We start from the raw sequence: 24,434 nt of genomic DNA, 5'->3' as shown, positions 1-24,434 counted from the left end.
TAATAGTCGTCCTGTCAACTAATTTTCCCACCTGAGCTGAGAGTTATGGACCTTTTGGTTGCTTCTCTGATTAATGCCATCCTTGAAAAAGTTGGATATGTATTGCTTTATTTCAGAATTGGTAGGAAGTGCACAAGAAATATAAAGCAAATTAATTATCACGTCGGTGTGTTCGTCCAGCAACTAGGATTGCCAAAGATATCCTGCTCAGTAATTGAGTGCTTTTTGGACACTTTGTCATCGTCAGATTCCCCCTGCTATTCACACCGTCGAAGACAACAACATTTTTACAAAAATAAATGCTGCATCTTGCTCTTCCTCCAGATGTGCGATGAGCCTGCCAGGTGTGTTAGACCAACCAAGTAGGAGGTGAGGCTGATGATGTTCTCCCCGCCGCTCCCCATTTCCTCCGCTCCATGTTTGTCTGAGAGGGAGCTCATAAATATCTGTCACTTTTTCTTGCCTATCCACTCAGCTGTTTCAAACTACTGTGCAGATGTAAAAGAAAAAGAAAAAGTACAGGAGAATTCATATCCAAACCCTGCTATAGGTGTGCATGTGTTCCTACTTGGTGTGGAAAATGTTTCCTCTCTTAGACCTTTCTTCTGGTTTTGTTTTTTTGCAACACCGAAATGTCTCAGAGTATCAAACCGATTTCAAAATCAGAAAGGATCAATACAAAAGATAGTGTATAAATTATGATTTTATTTATTAATAGAAAATGCTATCCAGCCTATATGAGCTAGGGGAAGGTTAAACACTTTTTTTCTGAGCTTAATTAAAATAAAAATCAGTATTTAAAAAAAAAAAATCTTAACACAACTTCACCCTTTGCAGGGCTTTCTCGCATTCTGCCACACTATATGCATTATTCCAAGCTTCTCAACTATCTGCCTTAATGCATGCACCACTAAGATTAGTTTGCAAATTTAATTAATTCTTATCAAGGAGACTGCATAGCAGATGCTGGGGCAATTAGCACTTAATGGAAAACACGGGGGCAGCAATATTAACGTTTTAATTCCGCAGAGATTTGGCAAGTCCCTAAGACGTGTTATTACTGGCTGCTTTTTCACACTTCAGATCCTAGATCTCAACCTCAGCCAGACCAAAGACGACATCTTTGGTTTTAATTAAAAGCAAAAAGAGTGCCGCAGCTCAGCGAGACAAAATTACCTGGCTGCAGAGCCGAAGGTGACACATAGGCACACAAACACCAAGAGGTGAGATGCTGGGAGTAAGATGTGCTACTCACCCTGCTTGTTTTGGAGGTGCTTTAGAGCTGGGGAAAGCGGCATGCTTGTGGTACCTGTATGAAAAACAACTGCAGTTAAAAGAGCCTTTCCTGCCGGTGAAAATGCAGCACAGTATTTTTGCCGACAGCAGCAGCATCTTTTCCTCCGCAGGGTATTGGAGTATGAGTGTAACATAATAGTGCTGGGACCGAGGTGGAACCGGGGCCGAACCGGATGACTCCTGGGATCGGCTCAGTCTAAAATACAAGGAGCCCATGCAGAGCAGCACTTTCAGCTGCTTTTCTTTGGCTACATAAGGAGCCAGAAAAAAAATCATCAAGGGTTTGTATGTTTAAGCTGTTTGTTTTTGACTTACATAAGTCAGGAATGTAGGGGCAGGTTAGGATGAGGGAGACAAGGTAAGTTCCACCCTGCGCTGTGCTGCGCTGCTGCGACCCAACAAAGCCCCAGTGTCTGCATTTTCACTGCAGCTTTAACTGCAGTGGCCTTTCATAGTGGTGACAAATGGAGAGCGTTTAGCCTAAATGACACAGAGGGCCTGCAAGCCTAAAGCCTCATGGACCTGCAGCCACAAGGCCTCTGTTCTGCCTGTGTTGGTAGCCATGAAGAGTGATGATGCGTTTTTGTTAGCCTGTGTCGGGGGATCGGTCGTGACGATGGCGGGATGGAGGATGACGGTCCATTCTTACCAGCTTTCCTCCAGATTTCTTCAGGCAGGTATCCTGAGGGAGGCCGGTGCAAGAAGTCTCTGTGGATCTCTGAAACACAAACACAGCCAGCCAATCAGCAACACAAAGCATACACAGAAAATGCATGAAAACACATCCATCTACTTATAGTTTGCACATCTGTTACTGGGACAAAAACAAATCATGTGCGTCAACATTTGGAGATGAGCTGACGATCTCCTTTTTTTTTTTTTTTTTTACCATTTCAAGGTCAAAATACATTTCCAGGGATTACAAATGAATACAAACATTAAATATGAACGAGGATGCTGTTAACATAAGAGTGCAATCAGTTAGTTAAAAATCCAGCATGCTGCAGGTGGATTTGTATTGCCTCACAGTGTGAGCTCCAATTTGCAAATGTACTGAAAAATATGATCTTCCAACTGACTTTTTGAGTCTGAATTAGCGTATTAAAGCATTTCAGCGTCTCCAATGAGCCCTACCTTGCTGTGAGTGTTTTGCTTGCCAAACATACCCTGAGAGTGTTTGTCTACCTGTCTGTCTGCCTGTCTGCCTTTCAGCAGCCGAGGAAGTTCCTATGGGCAGTGACTCGCTGCTGCTAGCTGTGTTGGAGGAGGAGTTGTGGTGAGGAGTAGGAGGAGGAGGAAGAGTAGGAGGAGGAGGGAGGCAGTGCTGTCCGTTGCTCCCACCTTTTTTCATCTCCTCTACGTCGCTGTAGCGGCGGATCCAGTGATTCATCTCCTCACGATCGGCCTCCTGGCAGCGGCGCAGCACCGTCAAGGAGCGTCGCGTCTTCTCTACCATGTCCATGATGCAGTTAAGGAGCTGCAGAGGCAAACACAGAAGAGATGTCAGCCACAAAATGCAATTCATGTTCGTTCAGATGTTTTTACTCATCCAATTTTTCCAAAATTGAAAAGCAACGATTTAGAATGAGTGCTGATGTCCAGATCTGAGGCAGTCTAGACACCAGGTTACAGGCTCGGTCTCGCCTCTAATCTATTCAAGACCAAACCAATGAAAGACCATTTTCAACACCATTGCTGTTATAATAATAGTTTTTGCAGTTGGATGTTTAATAGTTACACTAAAATAAAAAAAAAATAAAACTATGTTGCATCTGTAGTTTTGAATCGTCTCGAGAAAAAATGCAGAGGAGAATGAGAACAAGACCAAGACTTAGTTCTGAAAATGTGATAACACTAATCAATAACACTAATCAGAACTTAGTCAAACAGAAAGTGTATTATCTTAATTCATCTCTAACAGCACATCATATATCAGCCAGGCAGCTTGTGTGTTTATTATCTGTCTATCTCGTCACTGACTGTGTCCCCGTTGGTGAATTTCAGTGTCTGAGAGAATTACAACAATGATATTGTAACAGCTGGGCTGTTGATGAGAACTTCGAGCTGATTCCTTCCCCCGCTCGGCACTGGTCCTTGCCAACTCAACAGATTTCCTGTCATTTTTCCCTCTGTTGTAAACTGTGTCACTCTTTTTTTTTTTTCAAAGTGCCCTGTCTTTTCAGGCTCAGCAAGATCTGCTAAATAGATTTAGCATAGTTGACATTCAATCCATCTCATTATTCCCATTCTGCCCCCCTCCTCTCTCTGTCTCAGCCCCCTCCCCTCTGAGTTGCCTATATTTATTTCAGTGAAGTGTTTCTAATTTGGCAGGGGTCCAGGCCTGGCCGGTTCCCTCCATGACTGCAGCTCTCGTCTCAGCTGCTCTACCCAGCTGGAGCTGCTCTCTGCTGGGTCCTCAGCTCCATCTGGGGTCCTGCTTCTAACTAACGGAGTATGTGTCTGGGTTTCTAATGTGCACCGCCTTCTATTTGTGGAGTTTGGTGCTAGGAATCCTGGAAGGTATCCACCAATTGTCAATTTGCCGCACTGACGCAGACCTCTGTCAGCTGCTAACTCAGGTGGGACGACGGCTGCTCTGTCTGTCGAGAGTTCCTGTTGATGTCATCCGCTCGCCATACTTAGATTGCTTTAATGCTAACTTTAATCGCTTGCTGACTGTTGTGGTTTCCCTACCCATTTATTGTCAGTGAAGGAAAGAGCTTGGTTGGGAGTAAGAAGGCTAATACATACATTATCGAGATGTTTCCATTCTTCTGCCCATTCTCGGTCTGTGAGACGGTGATCGATCACCTCCTCTTGGCGAGCTCCATGCACCGCTGCAACAGAACATCTCCTTTATACTTGCTGTGCAATTATGGCTTCACACAATAGTGACTGTTCATAACTCCTAACTACAGCTGCATTAACAAGATATTTTATTTTAATAAGGCAATTCAAAAGCAATTCAATTTCAATATGAATACAACATCAATTTATTAATTTACTTGGTGAAACTTATAATGACTTACACTTTCTAGACAAATGTTTGCTTTTTAACATTTTTTCTTTTTATTTATAAAGAACCACTCATGGTTGTAACTCCAGTCTAATGACTAAGTAGTAAAATGATGTAAAAAAGAATGATTCTGTCATGATTTCAGCCCTTCTGCTCCACCTTGACTGTGCTGATTACTCATTACCTTCACCTGCACTGCGTTGTTCCCTATTTGAACAGCTGCCCCGTCACCAGCTCAGTGCGAGATCGTCTGTTGCTCCAGTTACGTCATGCCTTGTTTCATGTTGTGAAGAGTTGTCTGGTTTTCTGATCCTGCCTGTTGTATGACCACAGATTTTTGCATAGTCCTTCTGCTGCAGAAAGAGTTCTGATGCTGTCTTGTTGCTGAACCCTGCCTGTCTCTGACCCTGGCTCCAATCTTCTGATAACTGGATTTTCATTGCCTGAGACCCTCCAGTGCATGACCCTGGATCGACTCAGCCTCTGGTTGGTGGATTTTGTCCTTGTCGTCTGTTTATCCTCTGACTCCCCAAGGCTTCCCACTGTTCATTCACCCAATCCTCCCCAGGCTGAATTCCCAATCCCTGTGGATCCCCCCATTCCTGACCTACTAGTGTGACCACACCCTGTGGAGCCCCTTAGACACCATCATTTTTGTAATAAAACGTTTGGTGAACCGTACACTTGTTTTGGCTGTGTTTTGGTTCTGGCTGATTTTGCTTTAACGTTATACTCGCTTTCCCTATTAGAAAAGCAGATGATCAGCATAAAAGGGCATGTATGGCTTGGGTCCTTTATATAGACCCACCACCACAAAGTTTATTCCACTTGCCTGACAACTGGCCTTTGTCCTAGTCCCAAACTCTACCAGTGTTAACACAAGCTCCTTCTGTCTCCACCACCTAAATGGGAACCAGAAACTCCATGGAGCCATATGAATGTCCTACCTGTCTGCCGGTGTCTGTCTCGAGAGTCTCTGTGTTCGCTGTGTCTGAACGCATCCCTGTACTGGTGTGCCAGGGCCATGTCTTCTAGGCGGTAGTGTTGGGGTCCCACTTGGGGGTTGGGCGGATGGGGCAGACCGTTGGGTGGGTGCGTTGGTAGGCCGTTAGGAGGCGGGTGAGCTGGGAGCCCCGTGCTGGGACTGAAGCGTTGGCTGGGGCTGATAGTGCAGGGCCTCTTTGCCAGGTGCTCCGGGTGCAAGCCATCTCTGTCGGAGCTGTCTTTGGTCCTAAACACACACAAAGTGGAACTTTACTTCATTATTTTTCACAGAAAACTTCCAGAATGTATGAAGTTCACTTTGAGTGAAAAGACAAAAATAAAAGCAGTAAATGTGTGTCACAGATTACAGCCTCGAGTAGATAAAAATTTTCTGTTGGAGAAGCTCAAACAAGGAAAACAAACATGTTTTCTTTTAAATCCAACAACTCTCATATTGTGTCCACCAGCACACTGTCTCACCCACACACACATATAGAGCTGCTTGTTGTTCAGTTACAGTACAGCACAGCTTCGCTAAAGCTTTCAGGACAGCTGTACACCATATGTATCTAACAGAACCAAGTCCAACTGTACACCCTGCATCCCATGCTCTTAATCTGAATATCCCTCTGCCTACTCGTTGACTGCAAGTGTCCCTCGCCCCCACCCTGTACTCAGGCTTAAGGGGCTGTGGGGGTTGAAAGCTGTGTATCTGACAGATGTTTGGTCAGACTTGTATTCGTCTGTATGCTTGAAAGGAGTGTGTGGTTTTTTGCCATCTGGTCGGTTTAAATGTGAACGTTGATATTAATCTGTTTAGCTGGAATGGTGATAGCCGGGCATTCGGATGATGAAAACCATTCTTTACAATCATGGGGATAAAAAGTGAATAAATGCATTGCGGCTGCACACATGCAGACACAGATGACGTTTCGTGCACATACGCGCACTGCTTGTGCATGTGTTTGGCCACGGTTGCTAACAAATGAGAGGAACAGCTGGAAAACGTTGGCTTCGTGCCCTTCCTCCCCCTCCTCTCTGCGCGCTGTATGTAAGCCAGAGGTCGGGAGGCGGAGGTGTGCAGATTACAGCGGGATTGCACATCCAGCTTTCAACCCCTTGTTCTGGTCTATCCAAAACCGCCAGCCACTGACTTCCCAACACCCTCGCGCAGCACGTCACCATCTGGACACATCTTTGACATATGGACGTCTGCTGGGGAATAACAGATCAGGCAGAGGGGTAAAAACAGTGACCAGAAAAGGAGGGCAGTCCTGAGTCGGTTTTGTTTGTGTTTTATTGAGTTTAACACAACTGTCTTATTTGCTTCCTGCTTCTCAGAGCTCTCTCTCTATTTTGCCTCTTTCCGTACTCTGTATTTATCCTCCTCCTCCCCAGACAGCTGGCAAAGTCAGGCTGGCATTACGACTGTCCAGACTTCTGCCTCTTGCTCAGAGGATTTATCATTTCCTCCCGCTTGGTATTTAGACAAAAACACTAATTTGCTAAGATGGCGCATTCAGGCCCCTAATGTCTCACCTGTCAGGAGTCCTTCTCTTGCCGTGCTCGTTCATCTCCAGCATGATCTCAGAGGAGTCGAGAGGCGAGCTAGCATTGGCGTCCAGGAGGAGCTGCTCGTGCTGTGCTAGATACTGGGCTGGAGTCTGTTTGGCCAGTCTGGCACAGTGGAGCAATTCTCTCTGCAGCAGGGGCAGGTTTGCCTTTAGTGATTAAAAAAGGAAAGACAGGCATATCTACTTAGACAAGTTGGAAGTTGCAGGAAAGATATAGTAAATTTTATCAAATAACCTTTAGAGAAGAGTTAAGTGGACAAGAAGAGAAACTAAAACCTTTGGTAGAACATTAGGTTTATGGGGTCAGGGAGGAGGTTGATGCCAGATTTAAGCTAAGGAGGGAGTAAAAAGAGAGAGAGTGATAGATGAAGAGACAGGATGAGATAAGACAGGTACCCTGACACATTCCTCCACCATGTGCCTCGCTCTCTTCTGGTTGTGCTGTTGTGTGTGTTGTGTCTGTGTGTGGGGGGTTATGTGTGAACGTGTGTGTAACAGCGCTGTCAAACAGTTCTCTCAGACCTGTCGTCTTGATATAACACAGCCATCGCTGCGATATCCCAGATGTGAAGGATCATCGCACGGCAGGAGGTCCAACACTTTCACACACACTTTCACACCTTTTTTTTTGAAGATGTATTTACATCCTACCAGTGATGGTTATAAGTGATGGATTCCTGATATAGATTCACTGCTTACATATAGGTTTTAATTAGGCCAGAGTTTAATTTACGATGCCCGGCTGGTGGGCTTTGTTGGAGGTGGATCCTCAAATTAAGTTCTGCTTGGGGCCATCTCTGCAGTGAGTGAAAAGCCATAATTCTTTTCGCAAAGGGACCTATTTCTTACACACACACACACACACACACACACACACACACACACACACACACACACACACACACACACACACACACACATATATATATATATATATATATATATATATATATATATATATATATATATATATATATATATATATATATATATATATATATATAAAAATAAATTAACATGCCAAAGGCCAGATAAGACGATGGTGAAGTTACGATAGTAAAAGTAAAAAAAAAAATGTTTTGTTGAGTTTTGCTGCCTCATCCATCATCTTTCATCTCCTTAGATTATTTCATGCAGAGTAGATCAAATTGCGTGTATCAAAAATGGCAACATGCTAAAAATATGGCATGTCAGCTGCAATGACAACTAATGCCTCATTGAGAAAACAGTAAAAAGGTAAACAACTACTGAAAATGATGAAGTGCAAACATATTCAGAATGAAATTTGATTGAAATGCAAGAAAAAGATGTGGAGCTCCTCATCAATACTGACTGAAAAATGTGCTCCTGCTGTTTTAGTTGTTTCTGATTTCACTTGGCTTCTTTCAGGTATGAGAGGTATGCTTTCATACCTTCATTAAATCAGAACTTATGTTTAACACTTGACTAATCATTTTTTTTTTACCTTTAAGAAAGGAATGACAAAAGGCCTCAGTGGGAAGTTAGTGGCCTCGTGAAGTTTGGAGTGAAACTCTTCAATGGTGAGAGTGGAGTTCTGTTTAAAGCAGAAGTGATAAAAACATTAACCTCAGTTTAAAATTTTTCACAGCACAATCACTGACATCATAATCAAAGCAATAAAGGAACATTGGGCTGCAATGAACAGATGTTTACATAACCTACCACCAGTCCTAACACAAGGCTGCGCACTCTCTCCCCAATCTCGGGGGATATGTCGTTGCCGAACTGCTGCAGCGTGGTCAGGAAGCGCTTTAGTTTGCAGAGTTGTCGGGCACCACAAGCCGGCGGAAGCTGTTGGTTGGACAGGGAGGCCGTCGAGGACATCGCCGGCCCATTACTGAAGCCATTGGGAGTCGAAGGAGCACCATTTAGCGAGGTAGGAGAGTGGCTGCTCCCGTTCAGCACTGCAAAAAAAAAAACCACACACACACATGGGGTGAATTGGAGTTGCCTCTGTTGGGAGTCTGATAGATGTGATGACAGCTGTAGTAATTAAATCAGTCTTATACATGGCCGCATGACACTTGATGCTTAAAACAACCACAGGGATGCAACTTTCTACTACCTTTCCTCATGCTGCATGTGTGTTTGCAGGAACTTCAGCTGTCTTACAAGTGCTACCATTTGACCCCTTCCAGCCTTTCCATCGGCTCCTGTATTAGCCTGTAGTCCATCCTGCTCTTCACTCACTCAGTAGGGCGCAACTATAAGAGGAACTTGTTAAAGAGGTGCCAAAAATAGTCCCGTGGACTGTGTTACTTTTATTCCAGTAGCAGGTGTGTTGCTAAATCAGGTCCTGCACATGTCCACCAGCTGAAAGTAGATTTGCAGCTTTGGGGTTCAGAATAGTCACACAGCATTCGTACACATATATGATCACACACGTTCACCTCTTAATGCAAGCCCAAACAAACTCGTAAATACCCTGAGAGTAAGCCTGACCTCTTCCCCTCAAACGCTGATATTCAATCTGTCACGACTTCTATGTGCGTTTATATGCGTATCGGATTATTTGATGATTATATGTCGCATGCTTGTTGATTTTTTTTTCCATGAAATCTCATGCAACTTGGATTGAACCATGACTCATTTCACAACAGCAGCATCATTTCATTTCTGCTGCAGCATCTCTTTGAAATGCACCTCTTCACCTGGTCCTTGTTCTGGAAGAAGCAGAGTCTTTAACCTGCAGCTGTTCCCCGTTCTTGTGGTTCTTCTCAGGCATGCTTGTTGCTCTAATCCATGAGTCGAAGGCCTGAACACATATGGACTAACCCATGTGATCCCAGCACTTGTGTTCTGGTTTTAGATGAGGAAGAGTCGTAAGGAGAGAGCCATGCTGCTGACCGCCAGCAGCAACAGGTGAAACAACACGGCCTGACGATGCTATATAGGGAAGAAAGAACGCCTGATGTCCCTCGTACCAAACCGCCGCCTGACCGGTTGATAAACAATGCACACCAAAAGACACTTGTCCCACCAGCAAGGGCATTATTTCCACCAAAAGACAGACAAATGCCATAAGAGACACACCTGACACACAAGTGACCAAAACACTTGCTCACTAGAACTGGGAAGGAACAAATATTTTGGATTCCTTTCACTCAATGCAGAGGCACAGCCATCAAACTAGGTAAAAGGAATAGGAGTAGAGTTGATTGTACATGATGACAGAAACTTAACATGTTTAGTGTCACTGACTGATTTGTTTTATAATCTGATTCAAATGGTTGGTATGGTGTGTAAAATACAGCAAGCAAAATAAAACAGGGTAAACATTGTAGAAATGTGTTGTAGTATTTTCCTAAATATATCTACTTTTTCTTTTTTTTTGTGCAATAATTTGGGAAATATTTGAAACACACCACTTACATTACTGGTTGTTTTATTTGAAGCAAATGGCTTTCATGCAGCATGACATAATTTGATCCATATCAAATCAATGTAGCCTCTTGTGCAATTGGAATATTGGACTCATAGGACCACATCTATCTTACAGTATATAATAAGCAGATTTTAGAAAACTACATGCGAAAGAGCCCAGACAGGTTTGGTGGTACGATATGATGCTTGGATGAAATCTCAACTGAATATTACTTCCTTTTCATTCCCAAAATAATTTGGTAGAAACTGATAAAACAAACTGAATAAGTACAAATAAGCAGAAGCAACAATGACAAGAGAGCCATGCAAACACCTCAAAGCAGGACCGAAAGTTTAAAACTGCTATTTATAACATTGTGTAAAATGTTGATTTCATGTTTTTGGTCTCAATATCTTTTCCAAAATGTACTCTGGGAAACATACTTTTTAAATTATTGTCAGTTCTACTTGCATAGGGTTTGATGTCTCATCCCCAGTGAGCTGCCTGGTCTCTGATATATCACCTGTCTCTGTTTTTAAAGACCGACTGACTTTTCAAGAAAACATCCATCTAACAGAACATAAAGTAACTCTGGATTAAGCATCATTCAGCCAAATAATTTACAGCACAACAAGGATGGATCACTGGTTACGATTTGTTGTAACAACTACACATCGTTGCACACAAGGGAGTCTTACTTGATTTACTGGTGGCCGGTGTGAATGAGACGTTGCGACTTGTTGCTTGACTCACAGCCGGGGGTGGAGGAGGCATGGTAGGTGGGGTGGATCTGGGCTGGGTTTTCACATCCGCAGGTGAATCTGGCATTGTTCCAGCCTTCTGCACTCTGCTACCTGCCACATGGAAGAAGAAAAACATATAAACAGGTTAAAAATGGAGCTCCGGTTTTATAAAACCAGAATCTGTGCTGGGAGGAGACAGCTGGTTAAAGAGGAGAGCACTGACATTTTCACCTGCGAGCCATCGATTGTTTCCTTAAACCAAAAAGCCTCATGCAAAGAGCTAAAGGAGATCAATGTGGAGAGTGGAAATGGATCCAAACTTGTATTGTCTTTCTTGTTGGAGATTCATGGGGCCTGAGAGACCCACAGTAACACCTGCTCTCCCTCTCAGCTGCTGCTAACTGAGATCAGCGGTCCTCGCTGCCCCCCTTCCTTCACGCTCTCTCCTTCACACATACACAATCCATGTAGCAATGACATCCCAATCAGTGCACCCCACCCCTCAAGTACCCCACTGTAACCTCCAACCCCCAGACACACACACACACACACCGCCTGTCCCTTCTCGTTCCCATGCCTAGACAGCCGGCTTGACAGCCAGTGACAAGTGCAGCTGGATCTGCTGCTGTCCATCACTGAGACTGGCTTTCAGCAGAGTTCTGTCTTGCTACCAGAGGCTACTCTGTCTCCTGCCAGACATGCTGCCAGGACCAAACAAGGCAAGGCCAAGCTCTGCAGCGTGAAGGCGGGCGACATTTTCTCCGCTCCGACAGCGGAGAAAATGCAACGCAAGGTGGCCCCGCTGCAGCCACCATCGCTTTTCAGACTCCTGGATTGGGTATGATTCTATGCAGTTTGTAGAAAATCACTGTCAAACACAACACAGCATGTATGAACTTAAACTCAATCTGCATCTATCTATGGACTCGTCTTGATGTTTGTGTCCACCTGTCGGTGCAGCTGCTGGAACCAGATCTTCCTGCATTGCAAACCTGAGCACAGAGTGTGATGACTTTTTCAGCCCCTTGAGAAGGATGGAAAGCAGGTTATGACTCTGCTCTGTATACAGAAAAACCAATGGAATAAAGTGCATTTTTAATTATGCACCGGATGGATCAGGAAATACATGGGTGGTTTGCTCACAATAAATGCTGCATATATTTACTAAATGAATATAAACATGTATCATAAAAACGTGTGCAGGGAAGTCATTATTCTAACTTATAAAAACAGATGTGAGCACAGAGTAGACTTAATGGGCCATTTGATGATTCTTCTGCTGAGACACTGTGAGCGAATGCATAAATTTTAAATGCAATTTGTACTTTTTTTTGTTTTTGTCTCAGTGGTAAGGCGTTATCTGTCAAAATAGTGCAAATGAAGTCAAATATTCTCTTTTCTTCCTTCTTCTGGACATGCATTATGAACATCTGTTTTTAACATCATTTTAAATGTCCACCATGTGAAAAAATTATGGAAAACTCGCAATTTGTTACTGAGAAGCTAACAATATGATCAACAAAAAGTTTTATACGTACATTAGTAAATAAATTAGAATTAGTAAAAAACCTTACTAAAATTTATGTTGTCAAAACAAAAAAAAATTATTGTTTGCATATACAGAATCTGATTTATAAAGCATTTGTAAGCTTTAGAAGAATAAAGCATTTTATTTCTCATTTGTTATGACTCCTGGTATGTTTCTCAATTTGTTATTCGTGGAGGATTAAAAACAGAAATATGAGAGGATATTGCAGGAAAACTAATCAATGGCACATATCAGTAAACCAAGCCAAACTGTTTACATACACTCAATTCCCTCATTGTTTTCTTTATTTTGTGTCATTGACGACATTGCCTTGTGTAGTGTGTATAAGCATTTGATTCATGTTCCATACTTAATTTCTTCACTTTCTGGAGATAGACATGCACGCCTGAAAATTTAAAACCTGAAACTCAGGACAACACTAACAGATGGTTGATCATTTTCTCGCTGCCTTCTGTACCACAGGAGAAAAAAAAAATATTTTCCTTTAATATTTTCAAAATGTCACAACACACATTCGAAAACATCATATAAATGGAAGCATCTGTCATCACTGTCCTCTTTGTGGCTTCAGAGATAATCTCTTGAACCTCTGCAAATAAAAGAAGAGCCTAAACCCGGCATCAATACCGTTGAGGTAAATGACCTAAAGAGTCCTGACCTTTATGCTGTTTAAATCCTGCGTGTACATGTTCCTGTATGAATGTATCCGCTACCATTAAATCGCCATCGCATAATTTGTTTTTCATTTCATGTGTTTCTCTAAAACACCACCCCCCTCCCACCACCCCACCACCGCCACCGTGTCGGTTGGGCTCAGCTCGCAGTAAGCCTATTTCTGAGAGCTCGCGTAGCAGCATTCAACAGCTGGTGTCTGTATTTAAAGAGCGCCACACTGGAGTATGTTGTACGAGGGCCACTGACACAGTGATCCCCAAGAACACGAGGGGTGCTCGGCCGTTTGGCCCATGCCAGACGCTCTCAACATAAACACGCAAAACAGAGGCCGCCGGGGCAGAGGGTGCGTGGGGAGGAATGGGGGGGCAGCTGCCATTAATAGATGCGACCATTCTTCAATACAGGGTTACATGCAAAAGCAGACTTCCAAGATGGTCGATTTGTCACACCTTTAGTGGTTTTGTTGCGTTTACGAAGTCAGGTTGTGATACCTGCGCCCATGTTTGTTAGTTTGAATACATACAGTTAAACTTGATGAACAAATGATGAGGAGAAAGGAAAGGAAAAGAAATAGGAAAGGAAAGGATAAGGGGACCATCCTGTCTGTCTGCCCCACCGCGGGATTATGGACAGCTGTTTAATCTGACCGGCTCCAGAGACAGGACACACATGCACATCATGCTCTGGATTTTACTTTTAATACATTAGGAAGTCTGCTCGGTCTGAAGCCCCATCTGTGACCACCTGTGATTCCACCGTGCTTTGTGCTGAAGAACAAAAGCCGTGTACCAAAAAGAGGAGAAGCGAGTCACCTGCAGAAGTTGACCTGTTTTGGGGGTTCAGGTGTAGCTTTTCGAACACGTACGTCTGAAAGGAGCCACTTTGAAACCAATGCAGGCGAAAATAGATCCACTCAATTCTACTGCCATCTGTCCTAAATACTCCTGCATATTAGGCTGAAAATAAACCAGCGTGGTACAATCATTACCTACCTTGCTGCTGCTGCTGCCTGTGCTTGTTTGTCTGTGTTTCTCAGACTCTGAGAACAGCTGTATGTCTGTACGGTTTGACGTAATCGGGGCTAAATGATTGCTCACCAAAGAAGCAGTCTGCAGTCTGCAGTCTGCAGTCTGCGTTCTAAAAATGTTCTGTGTCTTCTTCTCTCCCCTTGTGCCATGATGAAACGAGATGAAAAACAATTCACTGCAAGAGGCACTAAACCGCAGAGAGCACGCCGAACAACTGGATGCGTGCAGTTCGGTGGGTTCTTCAAACTTTCTGAAGTCCTTCTGGAATCTCATTAAAGTTTTAGACACAAGCTCTCACTGGAATGCCACCAAGATAAACATGTGTGTACAAATCATTTTACATTAAGGCTGCCCTTCTGAGGATGGATTTTACATCTCATTTTGTGTGGAGACTCTATGCAATGTATATGTGTGCATGCCCATATGCATTTCCACTGAAAATACAGCTGCAGCTTATTAGCTCTGGCTAACCGCTGCAGAACAGTTCCCTTAAACCCCCCTCGCCTATTCAGTCTCTTGTACTCCACAGAGACTCCGTCGGTGACCACATAGGCCTAAAACTCCCCCCTCGCTCTCTCTCTCTCTCTCTGTCTCTTGCTCCTGCCCTCCCACTGTAATTCCCCCAGTCTCCAGGAATGCTGTTGTTTTTAATTTCTCCCAGCTGCTCTGGCTGGCTGCCCAGCCGCCTGCCTTTCCACATCTGTTCCCTATCAGGCCGCTGTGGAGTCCACACAAACAGAGAATAAGCCCCCCTCCTACCCACCCTCCATCCCCCCCAAGGTCTTTATATCAAAACATTTTGGGATTGTAGCTCTGTCCCTTGGACATGAGACTTATGGGTGCAGAACCACCCACTTTTTCTTACAGGCAGAAAATGACATTTTTAGGAAAAAAAACAATACAGTTAGCCCAGAACCAAAACACCCTCTGACAGCTACAAAGAGCAAAAACAAGCATGGTTTCTACATCTGCCAATGAGTTTTGTGTTTTAAAACATGCCTGCTATCTGACAGCGTTTGGATTCTATCACAGGTGAGTTGGGAATGTGTTTATATCCTTTCATATGTCTGCACAGGAAGCCATTCTTGCAGCAAGATCGCAGACTCTGGCTCTTGTGCTGATTTGGAGTTCGGAGTCTTTACAGCCCTCACTAATAACAGGGTGGGAGACAGACCAGTACTTGCACCAGTACTTTTAGATGTTTGTCTGTGTAAGTTAATGCATTTCAGCTACTTCACTCCACTCTCTAAAACAGGCTGTTCCTGTGGTGGAAAATCAATTTTTTTTTCTCATAAAACATACATAAAAAAAACCTTACAAGTCTACAAAATGCTCGTGCTTTTGTTGAGGACACAAACACAGACATTTTCCCGTGTTACTTAAGAATCGCTGTGACAGTACACAGAGCCGGCTGAACAAACACGTTGAGCACAAAACAAAGCTGGGGAATGGGAGGACTGGGGTTGCAGGGTTGTGTGTGTGTGTGTGTGTGTGTGTGTGTGTGTGTGGGGGGGGGGGGGTCATCTGTTCTTCCCACTAAGCACAGAAAAAAACCCATCCTGTCTTTGATCAGATTACAGCAATCAAATCACCGAGAGGTCACCAGCTTTTTCAAGTCAAAAGTATCCAGATCTTCTTTTATTGGTTAAACTGGCAAGAAAAGCTGGACTACCTTGAGGACAAGCGGGGAGGGAATGATGAATCAAAGGCAATTTATCCGGGGCCAGAGGTGCTAAGGTTAGAGGAGTTGTATTTCTGTCTCACCAAGCTGCAGGGATTCTGTCATACCGAGCTTATATCTGCGAGAGCTGTTGATGTAATTGTATTGAAGTTCTAGCGACCATCTGTTCTCCTTTGGGAGGGCCTGGCTCCTCTTGTCGGCAGTGAAGTGGTTATGTGCAGCATATCACTGCTGCCGACGTGCTCACGGAGAAAAAACTTCCTTTTCAGATTTTCCCAACGGCTGCTAATAAAATCCAGATGCTAGACTGGAGCTGTTTCTCTCTCCCTCCCTCCCTGTCTTCTGTCCCTCTTCATGTTTTCTCTTGCTCCCCCCCTGCACCTCCTCTTTGCTCTCCTGTCCTACGTTGCTAATCATTTATTAGGCCCTTTTCATCTACCTCTCCTCCCATCGCTCTTTCCCTCTCTCACTTCAACCATCCATCTATCCTCGCCTTCTTTTTTTTTTTTTTTTTCTCCAGCCACTAAACCCGGAGCCATTCCTAAATAAAGGAAAGTATTTGTGACATTTGGCCGAGGCAAGCCGTGCCAAGAACAACTCCTCAACTAGCCAGACACATCTGGACTTTGTTAGGAGTGCGCAGGGCACTGGTACCGACACTGGCTACTCCATCACATGTGTGTGCACAGAAAATTCCCCATAAGCTTCCATACTGCAAGCTGGCCTGAATGCTTTCTTATGAAGCTTGTTTTTTTTTTGTTTTTGTTTTTTTACATCAGACTGAAAACTGTAATTCTCTCCAGACAAGTTTGCAGCTGCAAGCCCAAAGTCTCAGTTGTACTTGTTAGTGTATTGTTTACACTTCCCTGGCACTGATATACAGAAAATGCAGTTTAACTGCATAATAGTGCAAGAACATGACTACTAGCATGTATTCTGTGTATGCATGTGAACTACGTTTGGGAGCATCCTTGCGTGTGTGTGTTTTAGTTCATAATGCATCTCTGGGTGTGTGTGTGTGTGTGTGTTGGTGTATGTGTGTGTGGCTCCAGGGTCCCTGTGTGAGAGAAGCTGAACACCTGAACATCAATAACTGTCATGCGGGCCACCTGGGACCCCACAGCCAGCTTGCACCACGGGCGCACAGCCATCACCAGCACAGCTGCCACAGAGCGGGGAGGGGGTGAGGGTAGGGACAGGCAGAGAGAGGAGGGGGAGACGTATGGGGGCGGAAACAAGACAGAAACACACACATGAGGACATTACTATGTGAGTTTGTTTGCATCTGGGATCAGAGAGACAGACAGACGTAAGAGAAAAGTAGAATTGTAACTTCTGCTCTGGATGATGGGGGGGGGGGAGAATCTCTTTGTTCCCACTCATTTACATCCTCTCCTCTTAATCTTGTCAGCTGTGAGTCTAATTTTGCCAGTTGAGAGCTCAGCCTCAGGCTGTCGTAAACTAACATTTGATCAGACTTTCTGTTCTCCGTTTCTTCTCAGATGAGCTCCATCAGTAGAAACATGCATCTAGAGCGGTGCTCATACAGTGAGTGTGAGACAGTCGTGTGAATGTGTCTGGGTTCTGGGCCACGTGGCGAAACTTGTTGAATGATGTAGAGGTTTGTGAGGTAAAAGTGATTTAAGAAGCAGAAATCGACCCAGAGAGAAGCTGAACGATTTTCATTCAATATTTTGACAGCAAGCCTTTTTTTTACCATTAATTTTGATAAATGTGAAACTGAAAAAAAAGGCTTGACAACCTATTCTTACAAGTGATGCACTACAGATACAAACAAGTTATAATGTGAAACTGGTGTGATAATTTACATACATCTTCTTGATAAGTTATCAAATTTCCATCAGTTTAAAATGTAGTACAATTATGAGGGCCATGTAATGTCTACACAGCAACTAATAATTGACAGAATCAAAACATTCAGACAAATTCTGTTACAAAATATAATATTCAGATTTGAAATGCAACATTACATTTTAAAACTATTATACCATCAGGACATTTTTATTTTAGTAATTATAAAATTTAACAAAAGATCCTTTTTTATAGTGTAAACTTTTTCCTAAATCTTCTGTTTTTCTGTTTTGGAAAGTCTGAACTGCTGATTGCAATTTCCATTCAATCGTGTAAACAAAATTCCACCGTTTAAATAATTTTAATTAAAAAAATAATGGGACGTAAGGTCCTTGGAGGCTAAATCCACAAGAAACTTGGAAACTTTTTCTAGTTATCAAAGAACCTTTTAATCCATACGCACCATAAAAATATTGTTTCATAATTGTCCAAGCATGTTTGTGATGAGCGCATTCCCACCAAACGAGCTCCCCCATCCAAACACCTGCCTGAGCCAACGCCTATTAGCTCATCAGGCTTTTAATTACTCTGTTAATTGCACACAGGCAGCATGAAGGGCAGCCTGGGAATAGGGTAAGGGGAGCCTCCTGAGGACCCAGCCTGACAAGCCTGACAAACAAAGAGGAGTTTCTTCTCTTTTTTTTCCTGGCAGCAGCCACAACAGTGCAATTCTGGAGGCTGGGAGGAGAAGACAATCAGGAGACAATAGCTGCGAGCGCTTCGTCAGCAGCACCGGGTGACATCACATCCTGTTCACATCGGCGGGGTCTGCAGGCCGCGGCTGTGGGCTGAGTGAGGAAGGATGGTGGGCGATAGATGAGACAGATAGACTGAGCAAAGAGAGCTGTGCTACATCTGTGAGCCACATCTGGATTACTTCGTATTGGTCACAGGAGAGGCAGGAGGTGGGGGCTGGAGGGGCGGCTGAGAGGCGCAACCGTGGGAAATGTCCCACTGTAAAGTTTTAGGGCACGGGGGCTTACTGTATTTGTGGGAGAGTTTAGAGGGGAGTCTCCACAGAGTGACCCGTCTGTCACAGAGCTCTGCTTCTAACACAAACATCCTCCAAACCGTGCAAGCTGCATCCATGAGCACACATGAAACAGCGAGGACGGCTTGAGAAACATTTTCCTCGGGGTTATATGGCTCCTATCCTTCATCCTTAGAACATGCCTGTGTTGATCTTTTCAGCGTCTCTCCCTGGCAGCAGATGTCCTCCCTCCATTCCTTCCAGGGCCGATGTTTGAGGAGGTGTGTCCAGGAAACAGTGGCCGATGCTGGCTTCCTGTGTGACAGGTGTGCGATGGAGGCCTGACAGCTGCTGTCCTGTTCTCGCTTTCCCTCCGTTTTATTCCTCTCCCTCGTTCTAGCCAGCTGCAGCAGAGAGAGCAGCTCTGTTTGTTCTTACATCACCGCCGCTGCCTGCTGATTTATGGAGCACAGAAGTCTCAGATTAGACCCTGGCAACACACGCATCACAGCAAACGCAGCATCTTTTCATCTCGTTTCAGACCCCCGACTCTTTGCATGTTGAACCGCTTTGTGTGGCGGTAAAACCTGACACTGAGCTGTCACTAACCGCTAAGACAGGAAAACAAACAGGAGATTAGTCATTCTCCAGCTTGATGTCTTGTATTTCATTTCATTCTGTGTTAAATGTCTGCTCTGTCACTGTGGAGCTGTCAGCGCTGACAAAACTGTCTGCAGCCTGAACTGCTCCCCAGCCTGCCAGCTCTCTCATACCTCTTCATTTGGCCTGCAGGCACACCAACAAAAGTGGCTGACATTAGCCAGGCGTTGGCTCGTAGGGCACTGTGCATCATCACACAGGATCCCATAGTTTTCACAGCCCCCCTCTCCCCCTCCGCACACACATACAAGCCACTAAAAAATATGGTGGACTGCAGAGAGGAGGGGCGGGGTGTATTTAAGTGACAGGTTAGAGAGGAGCTTTGACAGTTTCTCCATTTAGCCTACAGCCTGCTCATGCTGGAAGCTGCCAAAATAAATACCAGCTATTCCTCAGGGACACAATCCGACTACAGGACGCCGCTACCGCCACAAAAAAATATTTAAAAAACTCCCAAAAAATAGAGTGAGCTGGAGGAAGACAGAGGACAACTGATGTACCAGTAACATGCCGATTACATGAAATAATTGACTAATTAACATTGCCCACTGTTATGTCACGGTCAGAAAGTTCACATTGAGCATCCTGCCACAATGAGGAAACTTATCTTTAGTGAATTTTGTTTAAATTTGATAAATATATAGATCCAAAGAGCATAAAAATATCATCTAGAAATTGTACGGAAGTCTCAAGACTTAAATTAATTTCAAGGTGAATGACAAAGAAAACATACGACAGTTATGAATCTGTAATATCTGTATATATTTTCTGTGCCTCGACATGTTACTCCATGATATCAGGAAAACATGGTGTTCCGACACTAATGGAAAAACTGCAGTGGCAACACTAATTATGATTAAGCCCTATGTTCTGATTCTTTTCTTGTTTACAGTTCCACAATGTTTCCACACAGCCCTACTCTGTGTGCAAAATCTGGAGCGAAAACTGGCAAAGTCAGATTGGAAACAACTATTAATCTGATCTACATGATTAAACACATTTCAAAGTTTAAGTACTGAGGAAGTTATTTTGGTCTTTTATCATCCGTTTGATTTTTTGCCTACGCTCAGAGTTCATATTGGGTCATTGTTGTGATGTTTAGAGTTTGAAGATGAAAATACAGTAAAGCATACCAGCTGTGAGTGAGACCAGTCCAGTAAAACTCAGTTTTATTTAATTGAAACTGACCATAAGCAAACCCATTTAATGGTTCTAAAGTTGTAACTTTAGTAATAACTTGCTCATCAAAATGACTGCCACTCTTTGACACATTCAAAAAATCTGTGACCTCTCTTTAGCACAGTGCATGTGTCTGTAAGCTGTTAAAACGTTTAGAGGGACAATACATTTATGTCAAAGGATTCAGTTTGTCTGAATGTGCTTTTTGTGTGTGTGTGTGCGTGTCAGTGTGTGTGTGGAGAGAGAGGAAGGAAGGCTGGAGCCGAGATTAAGGTCTGTGCGACTAACTGGTAACACAACGGCACTCAGTGGCTCAGCTTCCCATTTGAAGAGACGGAACCATCTGTGTGGCACAGGATCTGTTTCCAGGAGATAACGGCATTTTTAATTTTTCAAATAATGTAAGGAGACAAACAGAGCAAACGTGACAGACATGCCTTCCTCTGCGGCTGCATGCTCTGCCTTTGCAGCACTTCCTAAGATTTCCAGTAAGAGGACTTCTTTGGAGTGGTCCATGTCCAGTTTTTTTTTTTTTTTGCTTGTTTACCCCCTCGCTTGTGATAAAGTTCTCAGTCGGAGGCAAAAGGGGAAGGGAGGGATTCATTTTGCGAGTTATGGGTGGTGATATGAAGTTCCCTTTTTCACTGTTGACCTGTCCTCTTGATTAAAACAGAGTCCAGTGCTACTGTCGATTAGCCCAGCTGTTTCCTCAGTCTGACTCCGAACTGAACACACTTCCTACCGTGAAGTCGGCGGGGCGGGTGGTGAGACGGTGCAGTGAGGAGGCTGAGAAAGAGCCTCCTCACTGCTCTTTCTCAGAGCAGTGACCTTCTTCTTAAAGGTGAAGAAGGTCGAAGGAGGGTCAGAGGTCAGCAGGCATGCAGGGAAGTAAAAGGTGAGGAAAGAGAGCAGGAGGTGAATCTGGCACAAGATGAGGAAGGGAGGAGGAGGATGTGTTTTTCTTAGCCTGCAGCTGTCAATAGGTTACTTGTTTTAACATGTACTTTTTAGTTTCTTCAGGATTTGTAATCTGGAGAAAGCAGCAGAAATCGTGACCGCGTGTGCACCGTGTTCGATCCCACACATCCTGGCAGTGAAAAGTGTAAAGAGGGAAAGAGTGATACTCCTAGCACACAATTGTGGTTCTGCTTGGCCTCCGCCCTCTGCTTGGCTCCCACGCTGAGCCGTCAGCGGCCAAGCATCCAGAGAGTGTGTTTCTCATTCCATCAGATGTTGGGAAGCTGCCTCGCTTCTTGACTCTGGTCTCTGACATTCTCAGTCTCCCCAGAGAGGCTGGGCAGCCTTGTCGCAGTAATATCAAACACATGTGGACCAGGGCAGAGCAGACCAGCATACAGCTACACACACACACACACACACACACCCACACACACACACACACACACACACGGACGAGACCCGAGGCAGCCAGAACCTTACTGCTCTTTCTCAGCAGAAGGCTACATAGCAGGATAACCACCAGGATTGTCACCTCATATATTGCTACCATATTTACATGAAACAAACATGTTTTTTGATATATGTGTATTGTAAAATCAGACTTAGAAACAACCTGGAGCTCCAGTCCTGCTCAAAAATTCATCTCCCTTTATGTAAAAAACAAAAATAATTCCAATGAAATTATAGTTAACATCTCCAGGCAATTACCCTGCCTTCAGTGCCTTCCCTGGTTTTATGAGTTCACACTCAGACCCAACTAGTGGAAAATGTTTCAACGTTCAAAACACTTATGTACCCAGCTTTTGGCAATCTCTCTGTAACTCCTTATTTGCCAACAAAACAACAACAGTACACATTTATGCACTGGAGATCACACTGTGTGAACATCTTGATATCAGCTAATAAGATGGAAATTAATCCCAATATTCCTAATTGCCACAAACACAAACATGAAGTATGCAGTTCTGTCACTCACTTTGTTTTTTCTTTATTTTGTTTTTGTTTATAGATTGAATGTGAATGTTTCACTTGTCCAGACAATGCCTACATAAGAACAAATACATGACATGTGCAATTATTGCACAATATTTCAAAATATTGCAAGAACGGTATCAGTTGACACAGATAGACGACCACTCCACTTCTCTATTTTCTACAACCAATCTGCGATTTCAGCGCACAAACACCTCTCCATGTGACAATTTTACAAAACATTGTTATCTGTAACGTGTGTAGGCACCGACTACAATGAGACTTCATTCAACAGGCTGAATGTCTTATTAGTATGCAAAGCAGGAGTTGCTGACACTAAGAACATAATGGCCAACATATATCGCATTCCAAACAGTTCTTTGCTATAATAACAATGAGCACGCTTGATATTGCAATGATGCTTTTAATGGTGCAGTCCTAAAACACACTGTACTTACTGAAAAGTTTGAAATGTCACTAAATAAGTGAAAAGGATTTGATTGTTTTTGAACAATGAACCAGTTATTATTGCTTGCATAAATGTGAAGCAAGAATTCCTTTGTAATGTTTTTTTTTAGGCAACAATGGCCTAATGGGATCAATCACCTCCTCCTTTGCAATTATCCAACACCCACAGAGAGGACAGCTGAGTGAGGAAGCTGCCGTTTCGTGAGCCAATCAGAAATAGTGGGCTGCCGGTAAACGTGTGAAAGGTGACAAATATCAAATGCAAAGACCATTATGTCTGTTTGTTGACATACACAAACATATGTAAACAAAAGCGCACACAGAACAGGCCTGTTATTTTTGGCTATTTCGTTTGTGACGGCCCAGGTGTCTGTGCTGTGCTGACCACCTGACCGGCTCTGCGCGCGCTCACGCTGCCGCCCACCCAGGGCCATCTGCTCGGCTCATTAATTAGGAGGCAGCCGGTTTCACCTGCACTGCCCGCATTCAGATCACAATAATTAACCACACACAAAGCTGGGCTCAACGAGCCCACGCAATCGTACGGTAAACACAAACTGAGCTGGGGTCCAGATTCTGCAGCTGTCAAAAAACAGACAGAGAAGAAGAATCTTTTTTTTCATTTGAACAGAAACGTCAAGTTTTAAAAAATAGTAGTGTTTTCTGTTCTTCAACACCAGATGAACCCTGAGGCAAAATCTGGCAACCCCGGCTCAAGTGAATACATAACACAAATTTGTTAAGCTACAGTAGATGCTCTTCTGAAACCCTCCGAAGAAAACAGGTTCCTTATCGCTGGCTGGTGGTATGTTTCCAGTATATAAACACAGAAGACTGTGCACCTGTGGTAGATGGGAAGTGAATAAACACTCTGCAGGCCGGGGGTCATAATGAATGGGCTGTCTTTGAAGAGAGCTTCTCAGTGATGAAGTAGGGACATCTGCCTTTAGCGAGCGGAAGGCCCTGCTGATCAGAGGGAGGAAGAGATGCTCTCTTTGCGGCGAAGAAGGAATAATGTGCGGTGAGGCAGGGTGTCTGCACTGCGGTTTCACCTCTGCAACCTCCCCATCCATTCTTCGAGACTATTATCAACTCTTCAATTATTCAGATGATATTTACCAGGGCCAATTATACAGGGTTGTGTCCTGCAGAGAAAATGGCCAGAGTGTTTTACTGTTGCACTTAGAGGAAGAAGTTTGCTGCTGAAGCTGTTCAAGTAGGACAGGCGGAGAGAAAGGCTCGATCTGCTGCTTTTGTAGAGCTGGCGTAAACCCTTTGAAATATCTCACAGTTTGAAATGTTTCATTGTCTTCTAAGATGCATTTTCAAGTTCTCTCCTCTTTAAGCACATCAGCACAGGAATACATGGCAGAGCAGATAGGATTCTCGTCTCACTGTTTCATTTTTCCTACACAGACGCAG

At 43.8% G+C, this 24,434-nt stretch overlaps 1 protein-coding gene across 5 annotated transcripts in view; it reads right to left on the bottom strand.

Annotated features, from left to right (window-relative positions):
* cbfa2t3 (CBFA2/RUNX1 partner transcriptional co-repressor 3) overlaps positions 1-24,434 on the bottom strand; it is a 41,069-nt gene that overhangs the window by 6,498 nt on the left and 10,137 nt on the right. For 2 of the 5 annotated variants that reach the window (XM_055045203.1, XM_055045206.1), the window contains exons 2-10: positions 10,954-11,109; positions 8,554-8,795; positions 8,336-8,425; positions 6,836-7,017; positions 5,260-5,543; positions 4,048-4,133; positions 2,482-2,773; positions 1,946-2,014; positions 1,256-1,309 (exon numbers count right to left, since the gene is read on the bottom strand). In XM_055045203.1, the coding sequence (XP_054901178.1) occupies positions 1,256-1,309; positions 1,946-2,014; positions 2,482-2,773; positions 4,048-4,133; positions 5,260-5,543; positions 6,836-7,017; positions 8,336-8,425; positions 8,554-8,795; positions 10,954-11,109 (1,455 nt within the window). Of the gene's footprint in view, positions 1-1,255; positions 1,310-1,945; positions 2,015-2,481; positions 2,774-4,047; positions 4,134-5,259; positions 5,544-6,835; positions 7,018-8,335; positions 8,426-8,553; positions 8,796-10,953; positions 11,110-11,221; positions 11,475-24,434 lie in introns of those variants that run through there. The other 3 variants (XM_055045207.1, XM_055045205.1, XM_055045204.1) reach the window with 3 other exon arrangements.

The sequence above is a fragment of the Poeciliopsis prolifica genome, unplaced genomic scaffold, assembly GCF_027474105.1.
Source record: "Poeciliopsis prolifica strain line A6 unplaced genomic scaffold, Auburn_PproV2 SCAFFOLD021, whole genome shotgun sequence".
Lineage (NCBI taxonomy): Eukaryota > Metazoa > Chordata > Actinopteri > Cyprinodontiformes > Poeciliidae > Poeciliopsis > Poeciliopsis prolifica.
This window is presented reverse-complemented; position numbering and strand designations above follow the sequence as displayed.